Source organism: Phytophthora infestans, genomic scaffold, assembly GCF_000142945.1.
Source record: "Phytophthora infestans T30-4 supercont1.9 genomic scaffold, whole genome shotgun sequence".
Classification (NCBI taxonomy): Eukaryota; Oomycota; class Peronosporomycetes; order Peronosporales; family Peronosporaceae; genus Phytophthora; species Phytophthora infestans.
Window position 1 is genome coordinate 389,694 of NW_003303750.1, and position 20,413 is coordinate 410,106.

The window sequence follows — 20,413 nt, forward strand, 5'->3', positions numbered from 1 at the left end:
ACAAATAGAAAGTGTTTTATTATAGTACATGCTGCTTTTAGTAGTACGTATTAAACTTTTTCTAAAAAAACTACTAGGCACATGCTAGCTGATTAAAAAGTATTACTGCAAATAATATTTAAGAATACTACTGTGGTACATGTTTGACAAAAGACATACCTCGAAGCAAAAGCTTCTGCATTACTGATAAAAAATGGCGCGTGGAGAGCGGAAGCTATCTGCTCATCGTTTTTGCTAGGTTCACTTGTCCTTGAGGCCGTCCGACGACGAGACCCCGGCACCCTTAAGCAGCTCTTGCGCGTACGCGTTGTGTGCCAATTTCGTTTGGAGACTGCATGCAGCAAACGGTCAGAGATCTACAGTGGCGCACAAGGGAAAATGACAAAGATCACTTACATTTCTCTCGCTTGAGCCGCGTGTGGTGCTTTGTCATCTGGAAGCTGGAGAAGCTCCAGCAGCGATGTAAGTCTTTATTATTGAGTTGGTTAGTAGAAGAAGTGGAGAAGCAGATGATGGTTTTTTGAGCGGGCTAATGCTAACGTTATTCTTTCGGTTTGTCAATCTGCGCCAGTGGCTCCGTCAGCGGCGACGTTGGTGGCGGTGAGAGCGCAGGCGGCGATGGCAGCAGCGATGTAAGTCTTTATTATTGAGTTGGTTAGTAGAAGAAGTGGAGAAGCGGATGATGTTTTTTTGAGCGGGCTAATGCTAACGTTATTCTTTCGGTTTGTCAATCTGCGCCAGTGGCTCCGTCAGCGGCGACGTTGGTGGCGGTGAGAGCGCAGGCGGCGATGGCTGCAGCGATGTAAGTCTTTGGTTTTTTAGCATCTTTTCGTCCATCCACTGAGCTAATTGGAGCAGATGCATGTGCAGCCGCCGTTGGATATACGTACTAGCAACATCTAGCTCAAGATTTTACGTAAACATGAAGACAAATGACCCTTACCGTTAAAGTAACAAATTGTTGTTTGATTTGACAAACTGTACGTAACGATAAAGGAAATTGACCATACAGTTGGAATCAACATCAACGGCAATCTGCAATTTACAGTCATGGCAAAACGACGATATGCCAATGCAGCTGAAGATGAGTTATCTTGTACAGGAAAACCTGATGCAATTCAGGCCACTGCAGCGCAAGAAACAAAGCGTCAACGAAAAGCTCAGTACCGCAACGGGACCTCCGATGAAGCTTGAACCTGACGTGAAGAGACGCAAAACCAGCTAAGCGTTGGCAGTTTTGGTTGATACCAAATACATTGCCCAGCCTTTAATTCTACTTTGCTATTGACAATTATGCTAACAACCGTATCAAAAAAAATTAGCCATCTTAATGTTAGCTCCCAGTCGCAGGGGGTCCCCCCGCAGAGACAGCAAATGTCGACATATTTTTAAAAATATGTATTCCCAGTGTAAGTCGCAGACGATCTAGTTATAGTACATGCTGCTTTTAGTAGTACGTAGTAAACTTTTTCTAAAAAAACTACTAGGCACATGCTAGCTGATTAAAAAGTATTACTGCAAATAATATTTAAGAATACTACTGTGGTACATGTTTGACAAAAGACATACCTCGAAGCAAAAGCTTCTGCATTACTGATAAAAAATGGCGCGTGGAGAGCGGAAGCTATCTGCTCATCGTTTTTGCTAGGTTCACTTGTCCTTGAGGCCGTCCGACGACGAGACCCCGGCACCCTTAAGCAGCTCTTGCGCGTACGCGTTGTGTGCCAATTTCGTTTGGAGACTGCATGCAGCAAACGTGTCAGAGATCTACAGTGGCGCACAAGGGAAAATGACAAAGATCACTTACATTTTTCTCGCTTGAGCCGCGTGTGGTGCTTTGTAATCTGGAAGCTGGAGAAGCTCCTTGAACAACTCCGTACGAATGTTGCTCGTACTCATCGACGTTCTGGCACCGATCGCACCACCAACTATGGCGTTCAAATTCCACGTTAGTGCGAGAGTAAGTCCAAATATATAAGACGAGAGCTCACCGAGCACTCCTGCCACACCCAAGGGCGTTCCAAACGCAGCAACGTTCCAGATACCCGCCATCGCTGTAGCTCCTAGCAATCCACCGAAAGCGGCACGACGCGTCCCTTTCTGACGGTACTTTACGAACACGTCACGTTCAGCAGGCGTGACGTTCCTATTCCCATTAAATAGACGCAATCAGTACAGATGCATTCATCGAGGTATATGTACCACTGAATATGACGCAGGAACGTACATCCAGGGAGGACGACCGAATCCTCGGGGACCAATACCCCATGGGGTAAAGCCACGAGGAGGGCCATAGCGCTTGGGATCTTGGCCATCCTTCTTGTTAAACATTTCGGAGCGCATGGTGTACATGACTTCGTACTGCTCGGAGGTCATGGAGGACATCATCGTGCTGGAGTTTAGGAAGCTAAGAAGAGGTGGGTTCTTTTAAAGCTGAAGAGCTGGGAAAATGAAAATGAGCTGCTCCAACCGGCGATGTATTTCGAGGGAGTAAACCTCTGTGTTGACGCCGGAAATATCATTATGGTGATCAGAATGAATGTGCAACATGATGGGCAATGAGAATACTGAATAAACATTTATTTCTCTCGCAAACAAGCATCCACGTTTAAAAAAAAATTCTGTGTACAGAATAGTGTCATTGAAATTTGTGGCAATGAAATGAGAAATATGCTAGGAAACTGTAGATTTCATTCGTGGTTAGCATCTTCTTCTACAGTGTATGTAGCGTTAACCGCTCCCCACGAGCTCGAGCCTCACGGTTCCGACCTATTTAGAAGATTTTGCGCGAAAGCGTTGTGCAGCAGCTTCGTTCGGGGGCTATAAACACACACAAATATGAGCAACGTCCGGTTGATCGCTATTTTCTTGAGGGAGCCGTACATTTCTCGCGCTTGAGCTGCCCGCGGCGATCTCTCACTGGGGAGCTTTATCATCTCGGACATCATCTCAAGCCGAATCCCGCTGGTTCGTACCGAGACCCTGGCGCCGATCGCCCCACCCACTGCAAGAATGAACAAACGAGTGTAAGACAATGTTTTGACATCCCGATAAGCAAATTGCTCTTGTTATACCAATCATTCCAGTGATTCTTAAGAAACTTCCCAGTGCGGCCGCTTTCCAGACGCCTGCCATCGCTGATGCCCCGATGATTCCACCAAGGGCCGCACGCTCCCTGCCTTTCTCTCTGTACTTCATGAGAACACCCATCTCCGCTGGGGTGACGTCCTTTCTGCTCGTTCAGTTGGAGTTAGAGACGCTATCGAGTAGTAATAATTCGAAAAGCTAACAGGGACGTACATCCAGCCGAAAGACCCGCCACGACGCCCACCAGGACCAGATGGTAAGGGTCCAGCCCCACCAAACGCCCAAGCACCAGGTCCAAAGCTCCAGGGTCTAAAGCCCCAAGGACCGGGTCCCCCGCAACCTCCTGGGCCAAAATGTCCAGGAGCACCAAACACACCTGGGCTAATTCCTTTCTTGGCGAGTTCGGAGCGCACTGTGTACAGGACCTCGTACTCTTCGGAAGACATCATGGCGCTTGTATTTCTGGTAATACGATTCAGTTGTGTTGTGGCCTTAGCAAATTGAATATGCTGATCAGAATGTTTGTTTAGGGCGTCAACTAGACCATCCTGATGGTCATGAAATTTGTTGACTCCTCGACCGCTTTTACCTATTGATGAGCGACCATTTTTAGCTCGAGGAGATCCACTCAAAACAAGTTATTTTGCTACTTCTTCTTAAGTCACAGACGATCAAGTTACCCTACCGCTTTATTAGTATTTTAGTAGGTTAATTAAATAATTGGGCTGGTTCTGAGATTTTCAATATCTAATTTAAAAAAATAGATTAGGATGCTGGTTCGATATCGGTTGCGAAAATCTGTGCGATATTTAATCAACACTTAACATCTTATCTCAGTGATGATCGCGGTAGGAAACCGGCGCCCGCTTTATCGCTACGCTAGAGCGCTCCCTAATAATAATTACCGTCTTCTGCTTCGCTGTGGTGGCTTTAGTATAGAAGATCATCCTTTTTGTACTTGTACTCCGCGCCACGCGCCGCGCCTGCAACCTACTTTTCAAGTCAAGGCTCTCTCATTGGGTAAAATGTAATGATTTAGCCGGGACGGATTTTTGCACCAGTCCTTTAAAATCATTTAATGTGATGGCTGCCAAATTTAATATTTAAATAAAGTTGTAAGAAAGTTCAGCTAAAATATAAAAAAATTGGCTACGGTTTGTGCATTCCCTGCTTTATTTAACTCAGTTCGGTGATTCTACCTGCGTGGATTAGTAACCTCAAATTATCGATTCAAAATGATGGTTTTATAATACCGTTCATTACAAATTTGTATGTGTTAAAATTAAGGAGTACACACCAAACAGACGGCCCGATTTAATCCCAGAGGAGTACACCAAACAGACGGCCCAATTTAATCCCAGCACTACCAGAATAAATGGTTAAGCTATATCCACTCACCTAATCTTTAATAGCAAGTTAAACGAAACAGATTTGGAATAAGGTTGATTTCGCTAAAAAAAAAATGAGATTAACTTCTGCAGGTATTTGATTGCCCAACCGAAGAGCTGGAGGGTGTTGCGTAGCCCCATCTGGGCCATCGCTGCCTACCACACTTCATCCGTCGCTATCGTACAGGTGTACATTAATAAAGAGCGTGTAGAAATGTCGGCGTCCGCAAAAATGTCGGTGGGCAAGGCAGCACAAGTTCGGGCTCATCATTACCCGAGGCAATTTAGGTCAAGTTTGCTTTGTTTGTCTGATGTTGACGCAGCACGCGTATCCCGATCTTTACCAAATGTCAACTCGCACGTCTACTTAAGCGATAACTGCTTAGCGTGCGCCCAGGGCCATGGCCCACGGGTGACACGGTTGGTATGACCACTTAAATGCGGGTGAAGGAATCGTTCATGCACCCACTTATTGTGGAAGTCCAGAAGACACCTGATTGCACAGGAAAGATTGCCAGAGTAAGCGCTAGATGAAGTAGGCTAGAGCACGAGACAGACTTAATCTATGATTCATTCTCCATTTTATCTCAAGCTCCACAATCCTTCTCAAGCAAGGCCTTCGAGCCCTATTTGCCCCTCTGCAAACCACGAGCATGTCCTTTTAATATATCAAATATGAAAATCGGAAACAAGATAATCAAGACAATCAACCAACCGCCTTATCAAGCATGGGGCGCACGAACAAGGCAGAGTTCCTAACCTACACGATGGTAGGCACGCTGGCTACAGCGGCAGCTCCTGCGAAGACGGCTACCATTAATATCAAGTAGCTCCGTGAAGGAAGTGCTCGTGACGGGCTCAAGTAGAGCGGTCAATTTAGCTGTCTGGCTTGCAAGGGGCAGTGGACTGACGAGAAGAAGACCCACAACCTCGTTGCTCTCACCGAGGGCGTTTTGGAGCCTGACGTCGATTAAGCCGCCATTGACGCCATCAACACAGGCAGTAACTTAGAGGACTTCTTTACAGACGTGGGTCCGCTGTCTGTTCCCGCCGACTTCAGCGAAGACCTAAACAACGGGCTCTGGGCCATGAAGTAACGTCGAGATGAGACCGTCATCAACTTTTCGAGGAATTAACTTTAGCAAGTAGGTTGGATCCAAAATGGAATCAGTAAGTAGATTGACTAACCTACTTGTAAGTAGGTATAATCAAGAATAAGAAGTTAAGGGTTAGATCAGATATTAAGACGTTTTACAAGACAATGCAGCAACACAACGAAAAGTTATCGATGTAAGTAGGTTTATTAATCTATCTACGATGTCCGAGCGAGTCGCTTGCCCTGTTTGCGGTCGAGTTTTGTCAGCACATAGCCTCAGAAAGCATGTCGGTCGCCAAGTCTGCCTGGAGCAGCATGACCCGACTCTCAAGGCCCGCCGACTTCAGGAAGCTCGAGTAGCCAAGCTTGCTTACGACCGTCGATTTTCAAGAGCTCGGCGTGGGGCTCTCGAGCAGCTTGCGCTGCGGTTGGTCCAGCGTCAAGATCCTAACCCTTCCCGACCCATCCAGGGATCGACTCCTTTTATTTTAATTTCATTAACTGGTCTCTTTCAGAAAATGGTTACACGTTTGCAGTTTCCGACATTTTGGCTTGGCTAACAGTGCACGTAAGGAGTCTTTGCTAGAGCGCAAAATATGACGAATGAAGGGCCGTGAGCACCTCGTCCTGGTAAGGCGGTGGGGTTTCAAAACTGATTAGCCAGGAGAAGCTGCGAAACGGACTGGCTGTAGAACGGTCATGTCTTCTTTAGCTCGATCAAGTGGAGAATGTTTCCTGGGTGTGAGTTCCACTGGAAATACTAGGTAGTACTAGCAGTAGCAATAATAAGTATGATCGTACGATTGGGCCTGTGTGGCCTTGTGCGGGTCGTACGATATTACTTTTAAGACTTTGATATATGTTCTTAAATTTTAAACGGTCATTCTAAATTTGGTTATTTGTTATGCATTACATGTAGGTATATTTTTGGTGTCAGTCTACTTATTTTTGAAAAACGCACCTACTTATTTTTTCCATTTTGGATCCAACCTACTTGCTAAAGTTAATTCCTCTCAACTTTTCCCAGCGTATGCAGGAAAATGTCTGCATGTTCGCGTAGCTTCCACTGAACACCGAAGAATTTCCCGGCGTGCAGCAGTGTCGCTACCCCAAGCGAGGAATACCGCGTGCCTGGCAAGCCAAACTGGCAGCTGCAGGCTTTGTTTACGACAAGTTCAGCGAACTTGTACTCTACTTCTCGCGCATCGAGAAGGCTGAGCAACAACACTTGACACATGAGAAAAAGTAAGGGAAACAAAATCATGGTTGGACCAAAGACTAACACGGAGACAATGGCGTCGTCAAGAGTCACCATAGTAGTAGTAAGAAGTACAGTGGTGGCTTCGACCGGAAGCACAAGAATGATAAGTGGTGTTCCTTCCACAAGACGAGCTCGCACAATACCAGCAACTGCTATGCCGTCAAGAAGAAGGAAAAAGACGAGCAGCGGTGCGCTGAAATGAAGATAACTTCCTCAAGTAAGCAAAAGACTCGATATCCTCGCGTCCACATAGACTCTGATTCCGATTCAGACTTGGATGGTAGTGAGGACCAAGAGTGCAAGTTCGGCGACCTAGTAACGAAAAACGAGCGACCTACCTACAAGCGACGCATTCCGGTGAAGCTCAAGCGTTGTGGGCAGACGTTTGCCTCCCTACTCGATAGTGGTGCCTCGAAGATAATCATTAACTGCGCGACTCTCGCAGCCAATGCGAACCTGAGCAGAAAGTCCTCTCCGCTTCATCAGCCATCTTTGAGACGGTAAATAGCAGTGGTCCAGCCATGATGCAGCTCATTTTTTCACCGCTGAACGCAGGTTCTCTTATCACTCACCGCTTTGAGGCGATTGAAGACAAATACGACGCAATGGTTATCAGCCACGACATCATGATTGCACTCGGTCTCGCTCTGAGCTTCAAGGACAAGGTCGTGCAATGAGATGAGTGCAACTACCGTCTAAATCGGGTCGTGAAGGAACAGCCAGTAAAGCCTGTGAGACAGGCAAATACCAAGAGGTCGAGTACACTGAAGAAACTAAGGAGATTGCTGACGGTACAGTCTTACTCCCCGACCTCCTCGCAGCTGATCTTGCTCAGCGCTACTTGGATCTGCTCATCGTGCATCACAGGCTGTACGATGGTCACTTGGCCGGATGCAGATTGACGACTGTTTGATACCGTTATCGTCGGACAACCAGCCAGTGTATGCAAAGCCCTACTCCATTCCGCGCAACCAGGAGGCAAATCCTAATTAAGCCATTCAAAGACTCATCAACACCGACGTTCTGAAACAAATTTATGATTCTGAGATGGCGTCACATGCGTTCTTCCTAATGGAAAAAGACGGCCCATTTCGACTACTTTTCTACTACAGATGACTAAGCAATATTCTTACGGCGGGGCCCCTACTACGTGCCACGTATCCATGAAATACTGAAGCCGCTTGCAAAGTCAAAGTGCATCTCGATGTTCGATGTCACCCTGGGCTATTTTGCTCGGAGGCTCGCAAGAAAGAGCCGCCCACTAACGGTGTTCTGCTTACCGTTCGGCAAGGCATCTCGCCCGCACCGGACGAGTTTGTAAAAGATCTTCGGAGATTTGAAGCTCGTCGTTGTAAGCTTAGACAGCATACTGGTGTTTTTGAAGGCCAACGAATTGCACATTGAGCACCTACGCATCGCGTTCGAGCTCATTGCCCGTTACGATGTCACTCTAAACCGAAAGAAGTGTCATATACCGCGCAGTGAAGATAATAGCTTAGACTACACGCTATCTGCGAAACGCATCAGACCATCAAGCAAAGAAGGTCTTAACTATCCAGAAGCCAAGGAGCCGTAAAAAGCTTCGACGGTTCTTAGGTGTGGTCAATAACAACAAGGATATGGTCCCCGACAAACCCACGCGGTGCAAGCCTCTGCACAGGTTCGAGAGCAGCAAAGCGGTCTACACATGGTTACACAGGGATACAGAGGGCCTCCAAGCCATCCAGAGAGCCTTTGCAGAAGCAGAAATGCTGTTGTTTCCAGATCTCGACAAGCCCTTCCATCTCTACGCTGACGCGAGTGGCATTCAGCTTGGCGACCTTATCATGCAGGAGGCGCGTGCTACTCCAGGACTCTGACTAAGCTCCAGCTCAACCACGACGAAGGAGTTGAAATCGATCTTCATTATCAAACTATTGAGATAATCCCGTACGATGCTACTTGACTTTCCGGTTGTGGTACACACGGATAGAAACAGCCCAATTTACCCCACTGAGACGTGTCTACGCGTTAAGCGCTGGAATTTACTATTGTATCACCTTGCACTACATCAAGGGGAGGGGGGGGTGAGGAACGGAGGAGCCAATTTCTTCTCACAAATGAGGTTCGCAACAAATGAAAGCAATTTTCTGTACGAAGCGATCTGTGCAGCGAGCGACGAGCCTGAGTATGTCATGCATGGACATATTATCCGCCAGCACCAGGACGCTGACGAGATGATCATGAAGGTTAAGGCTGCCTGTCTGACCGGCAGCAACAGCTCTGACCACCAACTCATTCCGCTATTGCGTTGCTCACTGATGGCGTACCAGAAGCGGGTTATCGTCTTAGAAAGTTTGTGTGACGACCTTTCGTCGTGGTGCCACCAGAGCCTCGGCCACCCCGCAAGCTAACGGCAGCTTAAGACGATGAGGAGCACGTTCTACTGGTCCAATTTGGAGCCTACTATTGCCAGGCTCGTCAAGAAATGCATCATCTGCAAGCGTTCTAAGATGTACGGTGGTACACAATCATTTAGACTACTACCACCACGTCCGTGAGGACTGTCAATTCGTTTGACGCCGTCCCCGTCGGCCCTATCGGTCCGTACAAAGGACAAGGTTATGGAGTCACCATGATCAACCAAGCGGCCTGCTGGTTTTAAGTTGGCGTGCAGTCCAACAAAGAATCCTTGACAAAAGCTGAAAGCTTAGACCGCCAGTGGCGCTACCTCTACCTGAGGCCTCGCAAGGTCATCCACGACAAAGGTTCGAAGTTCACTGGCAAAGAGTTTCGAGAGCTTCTTTGCAGCTATGGTATCAAATCCAAGCCCATCCGTGCGAAGCACCCGCAGCGGGCTTGTAGAAGTGCACTTGTCGCTTTCGCGATCGTTGCTGAAGAGGATTGCGGTAAATCTGTGCTTGGTCAAGTAGCTCCAGCTCGCGTCGTGCGGTTGGCCCGAGATCATATTCTGGCCGAGCACGATTTGGCCTGGTGAAGAGTCATGGATGCTGGATAGGACAGCAAAAGCAGCGCAGTAGATAGCCTTCCTCCAGTCCGAGCTTTCATGGCAGCGAAATACGTTACAGGTCTATTATATGCACCTGCTCGTCGATCGCATTGGCACATGATGAGACTTGGTGCTGAGTTTTTCTTGGTCACCGAGTACATGTTTCTTTCCTTCATTTGGTGTTGCCTTCATAGTGCTTTTGGCTATTGCTGCAGTAAGATACGTAATCTATTGGAGGTAGGAGGTACAACGAATGGAAGGACCTGGTCAGTGTGAATTGTATTCGAAAGTGAGTTTTTGTATCCTCCTACAACAAACTACCTGCCGTAGCTGGCCCTGAATTTTGCGGCTTGTCGACAAAGAGAAACCCAATTTTCTATCAACTTGCCAGCCTGTCTTGACCATGCAGTCATCAGCTTTAACAAAGACTCTCGGGCTTAGTCACACCCACAGCTCATGCGTCGGGATATGATCTTCTCCGGCCGCTTGAGCGGCTGTCGCATGGAGGTCGTCGCCGCTCTTTACTGAATTGGTGTAACGGGTCTAGAGTGTCCGTTACTAGCTTACACGGAACGATGAGGAAGCGTACAAGTTCCACGATAGTGAAACCAAGAGCTTAGTCTGAAGGAAAATCAACTCTGTTTTTATTTAGGTCAAGGGCAGCTTGCCCTGACCATTAAAATACACATCAGCTCCTTATTGGTTGACAATGGGTCTGGCTTCCCATATATCAACCAATAGGATGACGGCAGTTCAGACACGCTGGCCGTGTGCTGCTGCACCTACTTTTGTAATTTAAATCTACCTACTTATGTAATGGTGTGACCCACTACAATTGGAATCGCGTTTTTAAATCGAAAGCTCGTTTCAGATTCAACTTTAGATTGCATAAATGCATCTGTTGAGAGCAAAAGCTTAAAGAAACTTAAATGCTTTTCGAACGATCTCTACTGGAGAATGGTCTGCAAAAACCAAATCCCTGATTTGCTCGCTAGTGAATTGAGATATTAATAAAACTGCTGAAAGAATTGGTACTGCTTGCGCTCGCTTTACCATTAGAATAATAATTCGGCAGTAGTACTATCCTCCGTGTACGTTTAGAATCAGTACAAATATTCAGTCTGTACACGTCACATGCAAAAAAAGACTACACCGTTCACTCTTTCGCGCTTTAGTGATGTCACAAATCTGGGATATTTTAGAAGAGTCATCAATTCTAAGATGTATTATAATCTAATAATTAGACGCCGTAACGACCCCAAGCGACAGCATTTTATCGAAAATTGACCCCCCCCAGTGTTGATATTTTTGCTAAATTCGGATAGCACAATTGGCCACGATTGATCCAATTTCTCCAGAAGCAGCACCTGTTCAGTCCGACTTTCGTTCGCGGTGTCAACGCTTGCCGGTGCAACCTACTTTTACAGGATCAGTGCAATTTGAATGTAACTTCTCATTCTGCTAGGACTATAGGTACAAGAGCTCCATCAAGCTACCGTACGCTATGTCCGATCTTCTCATGGCTTCGTAAACAAAAACAACGGTTTTGGGCAGATCTCGGCAATATAGTGTGCTTGGTTTGAAATATGAACTAGTAGTTTTTGAATAACGGGCTGTTAAATTTCCAAAAATCTATACTCCAACCTATTCACAATAATTAGTCATGGCATGACTAATTAGAGTGAGCGGTGTACTCCTGGACACAATTATACGGCCACCTCGTCGAGTGCCCATACCAAAATTCATCGGACCGGATGACCTTATCGGACCTATGTATTGTACACAGTTTATCTCAGGTAGGTACGAGGTGTAGGGGAGGGCATGCCTGATGTGAAATGACGCAAAAGGCAAAAGAGTGGTCAAACAGACTGTTTTATAGACGGCAGGAAATGGCCTGAAACGCCCTCTGGGCTGAGAAAATCACTATTTTGTTTTTCTATGCATTTTTGGCATGAGAGTTGCGCATGAGCTAGCAAATTTAACAATGAGGCAGAATCTCCACGATCGTCCGGATAATATTGCATTTGTCCGGTAAATTAAGATTGACGACAGCCAGTTATCAGAGCTACTACTGCTTATTGGTTAATTATCTGCCAGTGAAAACGTGCCACTTGTAAATGCGCTAGACTACACGTATCGAATGGTTTACAGCCTCTCACTTTCAGTCAATCCGTCGCCGACAGCTCACGTTGGCGGTCAGTCTTACTATTTTCAACGCAACTACGCTGATCTCCCGTACGGACTTCACGGCCTTCCAAGCCTCCAGGTCGCCTCTGACCCCCCCCCCCCTCCAACGATGTAGCTCAACTGGCAGACACAGAAGAGCAGCATCTTGGTAGTCACTCTCAGATCATTCATTGACATACAAATGCACAACCATTTTTTTCAAGTCAGCCTTTGTACATGGTGGAGCCTTTGCTTCGAAGCCACCACCATCTCTTTTCAGACAAAAGTTATCTAGCGTTTTTCCCATTTTAAGCAGCCGCGATTCTAGCGAAGCTCGGTGCTGAGGAAATTGCTCTAGGAGCCAAATTTTGGCTTGGCGGTAGTACTGCATTGCAGTGTTTCGTGCCAGCAATTTACCCTTCTTTCCTTCACTAAACGCAAGATACATTCCAAACTTATCCATGACGCACACAAACCTCTTGCCACTCTCATCCTCCTCAATACATTTCTTTACGTATTCCTCCTCAACATCCTCACCCTTTAAAAACTTGGAAAATGCTGCAACAGCAGTTGCCTTAGCCCGCAATGTGTTGCCAGGTTGCAATTCCTCCAAACCCATCGCGAAGGTCCGATAAAGAGGAATATGAAAGTGATACGTCTACTACTTGACAACTGAATGAACATACACATATTTTAGAGTTTTATCGGACTTGATACGTCCGATTGGGTGGCTTGGATGACTCACCTAGACCTACTACATCCGATTGGTTTAAATCATGATTTGGATTAACAGTGATTGCTGGTGATATTTGCTGACAGGTAATTGGCAGTATATACCCATACAAAATTCAAGTATGGTACGATAAACTATCACATTCATCCATAGCGTAAAGCTGCCGACTGCGGCCGACACCGGCCGACGCTTCGGTGATTGGTAAAAAATAGACTGGTCACAAAGCAACGTTAGGTTTGATTTTTAGTGAGGTTCTTTTAATTGACTGGATGTGCACCAAAGCACTTGTTGTCATTTCAGATTTTTCAGCAGCAACGGACAAGCTCACGGTACGTAACTGCCTACACTACCAAATTTTCCCGAAGCTCTGATGGTTGAGCCCGGCCGAAAGGCCGGTGGAGCTGGTTCGAATCCAGCCGGTGGTATCTTGATTACTTATTATGTATGATACAAGGCGTCTGAAAACTCAGCTAAGCATATTGTAGTGCTGTGTTTTATACACTGCCCATAAGTATGCTGTACGAGCTATCTAGTGCTAACGTATGTAATATAATTTGTTTTCGCCAACATGAGTGTCTATATGTCGTTTAGGTTGCTGAGGAAGTATTGTCTTCGTTAGCCTCATCGTCAATGAAGGTACTGCGCACAAGATCACGGCGGTCACGGTTAAATTGCGTAATCAGCTCCTTTGAGATGTTCTCGCGAGGCTCCAGGGTTGGCTCCCAGTCTACCAGGTAGTGTGCCTTGTTGCCCATGACCACGCACTGCAAGAGACGTCGCACTCCGTAGGTCCCGCGCACTTGACCCACAGCTCCATCGGTTGGAGGAATGAGCCATTCTTGAATGTCGTCCAGCTCAACCAGCCCACGCTTCTTCTTGTTGCTCTTGGCCTTACACTTGTCCTTCAATCTGACAAAAATTGCGCGGAGAGCTTCCGGTACACGGTCTCGAGTATCGATTGTCTGGATCATCGAGTTGCGTAAGGCACGGATGGACGCGTCCATAATGCGTAGCTTGGCTGCTTTTGCAAACGTAATGCAAAGCGTCTTGAAGTCACGATAAGTGATGATGGTCTCAATAGACAACATGCTAAATTTCACAGTATGGCGGCGAAATTCAAAGTGTTTTGTTTTTAATACTTTGTTTGTGAAATTGTATTGGTTTGATTGTTACTGAATAACTGGACAGGGGAGCTGCCAAATAAGTGGCCTGTTACTGAATAACTGGCCATGTCAATTACAGAATAAGTGGCCCGTTACCAAATAAGTGGCCTGTTACTAAATAACTGGCCACGTCTATTACAGAATAAGTGGTCCGTTACCAAATAAGTGGCCTTAATCCAAACAATGGTTACACTCACCTACCTACAACACGTTCGTTTTGCATTTACAGCAGCTCAAAAGATGTATTTGTGAACTTAACACTACCAAACGCTGCTGAGCGGACTAGTTGTTCGTACCGGTGAGATTGCTCAGCGTTTGATGCATTTTAATGCGGAACTTGTCCGATCTTCCAGTAATCATTCCAGACGTCAGTTTTTTATCTCGCTTTGGATCGATTTGTTCTTGTTTTGCGTGATATACAAAGCGATCTTCTCCGTGTAATACAACATGTGGACCCCACAATCGGAGTTGTTTTTTTTGCTGCGGGTGAGTCTCACAGACGGATGTCGTTGCAGAACCATCAGAGGCGACCCCACAGACTTCAGCCAAAAATTGCGTTGCAATACTTAATACGTGGCTCGACACATGAATCCCCACGCAAGAGTCAACGTGAAACATGCGTCTTGATGGCTTGGCGGGCTCTTCAACAACAAGCAAGCTCCAATGGTTATCGCCCCAAACCGGAATTAGAACTGCAAAATACAGATCCCAGTCAATCTTGTCAACGAGCTTCTTGACATCCAAGAAACTGCTTTCACCACCGCACTTGGCCTGGTTGATTTGACTGAAAAGCGATGCCCCAAGAAGTTTCACAGATCCTCCAGTTAATTTTATGCGCTTGTAAATGGCATAGTCGATTACCACATCAGCAAGCCAGCCAAACGGTTTGAGCGTCATGATATCATCTTTGAAAACTTTCACAGAGCGTTCTTCTCCCAACATCGATGTGTCAAGGTTGCGAACTGTAAAAGAAAACACCGCTCTACTGCGTTTTGCGAGTAGATCACGCTGGCGCCGAGAAGCTATCGGCTTAGAACCAGTGACAGTTTTTGTGTGCTGATTTTGCCTCGCATAATCAACTTCCAATTCTTCATCATGATCATCTGCAAATGGCCCGTCGTCATCTGATTCATCTGGCTCCGGATCGTCGTTATAGTCGTCGTCAGCTTCGTCGTCTTCTTCCTCGACTTCGTCGTATTTGTCGTCATCAGATGTCGGGTCTTCTTCGTCATCGTGTCCTGTTTTGCAATCACCTCTTTCACCATCCAAATTGACTGTACCTTCGCCATTATTATTCCCAGGAGGTGTACCGGTGGCGGTGTCACCAACATCGTTACCTGCGGAGTCTTGGGGGGAGGGGGGGTGGCAGCGTCGCCTCGAAAACTTCTATCGGTACAATAACGAGTGACTGTTTCGTACGTGTTCGTTGTGCGATTGAGCTGCTCGGCTTGGTAGTTTTGGATTTGGCCGTAGCGAGAGGGAATGGAATATCGCTGTTCTGGTCAGAGATGCTTAGCGGAAGTCGTCCTCCGTCGCTGATAGCACCCGAGCTAACTAGCTCGTTGCTTTCATCAGGTACGCAGGGCTGTATTCCCCGCAAAGTTAGCTCGTCGCTGGTATCTGTATGTGGCTTGAAGAGCTCCGTAGCCCGGCTCCCACAGGTAGTCTCCTGTTCAGAAAGGGCCGCTGGCGACGATTTGTAGCGCTTGATGAACCTCGTCACATACACCTTTTGAGCACCTAGATCCTTTAGCAGGAACTCAGGGATGGTGCTACAGTACGTAAACACATCGTGGTACGTTGCTTTGCCGTCTTCTCTCAGACAAGTATCGTAGTACTCCAACACCCTTGTTTCAAAAGCAGGAGGTTTCCGTTTTCTTCCTCCTCCTACCGCTCTCTTCCTCGCTCCATCACCGAGTGTTGAATCATTTTTCACGCGCGAGGGATCCGGATACTCCTCCTTCCACCTACTGAGAGCACCTCGGCTAACACTCAGCTCGCGAGCGGCTCGTGTTGGTCCCCATTCCGGATTAGCCTCCCATACAATAAGCTTCTCAAGCTTCTGCATAAGCGTCAGCGAAGTGCACCGACGCGCTGTAGCTCCCTCAGTTACACCTTGAGCTGCTGCAGTTTCCATTATGACGCAATTTTCGGACCTGTCCCCCTCACCGCAGAAATCGTAGAGTGACTTGTGGGAGGTACCTTTTTGTCGGGCTTATACAGACTGTTCGTTTTGTGACAGACCATTTAATTGGTAACAATCGTGGCCAATTATTCTGTAACAGGCCAATTATTTGGTAAAGGGCCACTTATTCTGTAATAGACGTGGCCACTTATTCAGTAACAGGCCATATATTTAATAACAGACCACTGATTTGGTAACGGGCCACTTATTTGGAAACGGACCGCTTATTCTGTAACAGGCCACTTATTTGGTAACGGACCACTTATTCTGTAATAGGTTGTCTACGTACGTACAAACAAGTCTTGCGTTTCACGCGGAGCTGGAGCGATGATTGCTTCGATTGCAACACGAGATCGAAACTCTTTTATCAGGGCATCCAACTTACCTTCATGGTAGTATTTTCGCAATTGCTTCAGGACGGAAGACCCACTTTTGCGCTTAGCCCCGTACGCTACGAAAAACTTAAACATGTTCTCTTCCGACTGTTGCCCAACTTCCAGGACATGGTCACAATAAGTAGGTGACGATGGGTCCGGCTTATAGCCATTTGGCAGGAAGAGCTTCATGTAGTTCACAATTTGCTTGTACGCTGATTTCTTTTGCCGGTTCTCGCAGACATCCCAGAGCCGCGGCGTCTTGGCATACCACTCAAACCAGATTGCTGCCGGCCGTTTAGAAGTCGACTCAGAGCCACAGCCCTTGAGCTTTGCTGAAGTCACAGTGTGGCGTGAGGTATTTCCCGCCACTTCTTCCGCTGTCCCGGGCTCAGGTGTGGGCATTGACACGGATATAACTCCATCCCTCTGAGCTTGTTGTTTCTCCAGCTCCGTCACCCGTTTAGCCAACGCTTGATTCATCGCTACCAACTCGCTAATGACGCAATTTTGATGGTTGATCAGCGTATCTTCACGCGAAATTTTATTGCCGCTATTTCCTTCCGGGCCGTCGCTTTTCTTTATCGCTTTACGCTGAAGCTCAGAGCTCCATGCCAACACTTGTGCCTTCTCAATTCCAAGTTTCACGAGAATTATGCGCATTCTAGACACGTATGGACACATCGGATACCGTTCTAGAACCTCAGGAAAATGCTGGATCAAAGATGCCGTGAGTACTTCGCATACACGATCACTTAGCCGTTTACTGGGATCTTCAGTGCAAATACTCGTCTGGAAGAGGAGGTTGGCAATGCAACGGGCTTGTTCCCGTGTTGTGGAATCCAACCATGCTAACGTTGGCACCTGGGGCTTGGCACTTGCGTCCCATCCGCTCAGAACTCTCGCAACCTTCTGATCATCACTTGTAGTATTGAACACATACGCAAATGCCTTGCTTGTAGACGTCACGTTCCATGAACCACGGTCGAAAATCCACTGGGCGCTTAGACTAGCATCGCCGTTCGCATGCTGGGCACCACCGCGGCGGAAAGAATGCGAGGTCAAGTTGGGGGTAGGCCTTGCTCTTGCTTGTGCTTCGCTCGCGGATTTGACAATGCGATTGACATACGCGTGTATCTTCATACTCTCATCATTGGTTTTGCGCTTCTTCGTGCGTGGCTCGCTGGAAGTCTCAGAAGCCATTTCTGTGTCGTCTCCGTCACAGGCTGCTAGTGCTTCTGCTAAAGAGATATCTGTAGGGGTTACGATTCTCTCTTCGTCTCCGGTAGCAAGTTGAGGATGATCAAGTAAACGTGAGCTTGGTGTATCTTGCATTACCAGGGCCATGGCGATCGCATGTAGTGGGCAGGTGACGAAACTCACTTGATCAGGAAAGATCGATATACCTTGCTCTTCCGATGTCTTGACGCGTAACAGCCTCACAAAGACGACTCCATCAGCGCTTACGGTGAGGTTGCTCTTTGCGACGAAGCCTAAGTCTGAAGCGCGGCCGAACGCATACCACATCAAGGCAAGGAGCGCAGCGTCTTGGTAGTCCTTAGAGCTCGCAGCATCAAAATACAGACCGTCCATCAGAATACGTAGATCTTCCTTCGTGCACGCTGGCGCTCGCTTCGTAGTACCACCTTCGAGGCGCTTCAGACAGTGCCGTTCAAGAGTCTGGGCCATCTTGAGAAGCTTCTTTTCGATTGAGGCTCTTTTTTTCGGGTAGGTGTCGAGTAACCAGTTTTTGACGTGCCGGTAGTAGCTCATGACTGAGTTGCGAGCTAGCGCCTTCCCTCCTCGCCCTTCTGCACTTGTAAGATAAATTGCGAAGCGATCCATCAGCTTGACAAACTTTGCCCCAGTCATATCACCTAGAAGAGTGGCTGCGATATACTGCATATTGACGCCTTCGGCCACAAGGAAGCGAGCGAACGCATTGATAGCTGTCTGTTGTGCACGCTGGGAGTTGGCCGGTGCAAGGTCTTGCAGACTCATACTGTTTTGATGTGTTTTTGTCGGTCAGAGGGGGAATATCCAAGGATGTTAAAACACTTGATGGTTTGTATACATTAACGCATATTTAGTACCCTTGCCGACATTATATGTCGGCACAACGTCGGCAGCTTTTTCACCTAACCCTAATAACTCGAATTTGATAAAATAACTGCATCCACGACTTGATTGGCTGTTTATCAAATATCAGCTCGATACGACCATACTGAAACTAAGTAAGAAATAGACTGTCGGCAGCTTGATGATATTCCTCCATAACTCAGTCAGTTTTTATTATTTGACGGTACTGTTTTCACACATGTTGCAAAACATGCTTCAAAATAGCAAGGATGTGCTAACGCTCGCAGTTTTGCACTTTATACAAGTAGGGAGGCTCGAATAAGCGTTTGTACGAATAGAACCACCATGAATCAGCTGCTGCATGTTTCTCATTTCTGCAATCGGCACAGCACGTCTTAGTATTTATTTTTAAGAGGCAAAGGTGGTATTCTTTATGATAGCTGCTAACAGTAAACTCGAATCTACGTTAACCCCCTGGTTCCCAACGTCGTAACTTACGCCATAGCAAATTTAGTATGTCGTAACTTACGACATAGAGAAAGCAACAACAGAAAATGGCTCAAACCATAATTTATTCAAGTCAATTCAGGAAAATAAGATGGGAGAGGTAAATCAAAATTGCATCAGAAACAGGCCAGGCGGGAAGGGAGACGGAGGGAACGGGAAAGAGACACGTGGATAAGGATAGGATAGGAAGGTGTAACCGTGCCATTCCAGAATTTGCGCAATGGTGCGCATCCGGTCCAGTACGCGTGGCAAGACAGATGCTGTTGCTGCTGCTGCCAGGGACATCGACTTCAAGCACTTGTGGAGACAGCTGCGAGCAGTTGGATGGTCATCGAAGAGACCAAGCGGCATCGAGACGGAGTGGAGGTACGTGACTCCGAATGGCGTCGAGGTATTTGTTGGAGAAGATGCGGTCGTGATGCATGCGATAGAGTCCGGTTTGCTGGCGAATAGCGAGGATGAAGAAGAGAAGACCGAAGACAACGCCAGCCCCAATGGCAAAAACGTTGAGGAAAGTGATATTCGAGTATCGCAGATCGACACAGGAGCACAGCTGTCACAACACACACTTGATAATCTCTTTGGCTCCTCGAGTGACTCAGACGTCGAACTTTCGCAGGCCGCAGTGCCACGAGCGTTTGGACTATCATCGGGAGAGCTCGAAGCTGCTGAATCACATCTAAATGCAGCAACAAGCCTTCACTTAATGTCGGAAGCTTCTGGCATTGATAGTGAGGCTGAAAGAGATGACTTTGGCGCTGCACCCTCAGGCTCGAGGCTTCGTTCACTCTCCAACGTCAAGCCGGATGTTAACTTTGTCCCAGAGGATGAAAATATGAGCGCCTATGAAAGTCTCAGCTCTGGCCAGAGCGACAGCGACGGCGTGGACGACGGCGACGAAGATTCCCCCTTAGTGGATACTCCAAGCGATGATGATGTCGTATCGGACGCTGACGCTCCACACATGGACGAGGCATTCGTCGAATCACTTCTTATAGGGCAAGATGGTGTCAACAAAAAAGCCGCGGAGGCAAGAGCTAACGCATTACGAGCAACGGAATGGTCTCCCGTATCGTCGGAGTTTGAGGAAGCGTCGCCCGCGTACCCGGGACTCAACGCAGAAGTGGGCAAGCCTGTACCGGAGCTACGCAGCGTCTGTCATTCACCGCTTCTGACTCTCTTCTACTATATGCCAAAATCACTGTGGGTGATGATAAACGTTGAAACAAACCGGTACAGTATGCAACAGATCGAAAAGCGGGCACAAGCAATACACGTCAAGCAGCTGGAGCCTAAACGAGAAACCCTCACACAAATCGCCGGCGTTTAAAAGCAAAACCAGCGTTCACAGACGCACGAAATCCTCCAGGTCCTAGGACTCTCAT

The 20,413-nt window shown here is 47.2% G+C and overlaps 2 protein-coding genes across 2 annotated transcripts; one reads left to right on the top strand and one right to left on the bottom strand.

Annotated features, from left to right (window-relative positions):
- Nucleotides 1–335: 335 nt before the first annotated feature.
- On the top strand, nucleotides 336–1,225 carry PITG_05765 (uncharacterized protein; the record flags this gene model as incomplete). The annotated part of the gene is made up of 4 exons (XM_002997975.1): nucleotides 336–462; nucleotides 572–632; nucleotides 742–802; nucleotides 1,103–1,225. The coding sequence occupies 4 exons, from the start codon at nucleotides 336–338 to the stop codon at nucleotides 1,223–1,225; spliced, it is 372 nt and encodes a 123-aa protein (XP_002998021.1).
- Nucleotides 1,226–13,307: 12,082 nt separating this feature from the next.
- On the bottom strand, nucleotides 13,308–13,808 carry PITG_05766 (uncharacterized protein; the record flags this gene model as incomplete). Its single annotated transcript, XM_002997976.1, has 1 exon — nucleotides 13,308–13,808. One exon carries the CDS (start codon nucleotides 13,806–13,808, stop codon nucleotides 13,308–13,310), a length of 501 nt encoding a protein of 166 aa, XP_002998022.1.
- Nucleotides 13,809–20,413: the final 6,605 nt, after the last annotated feature.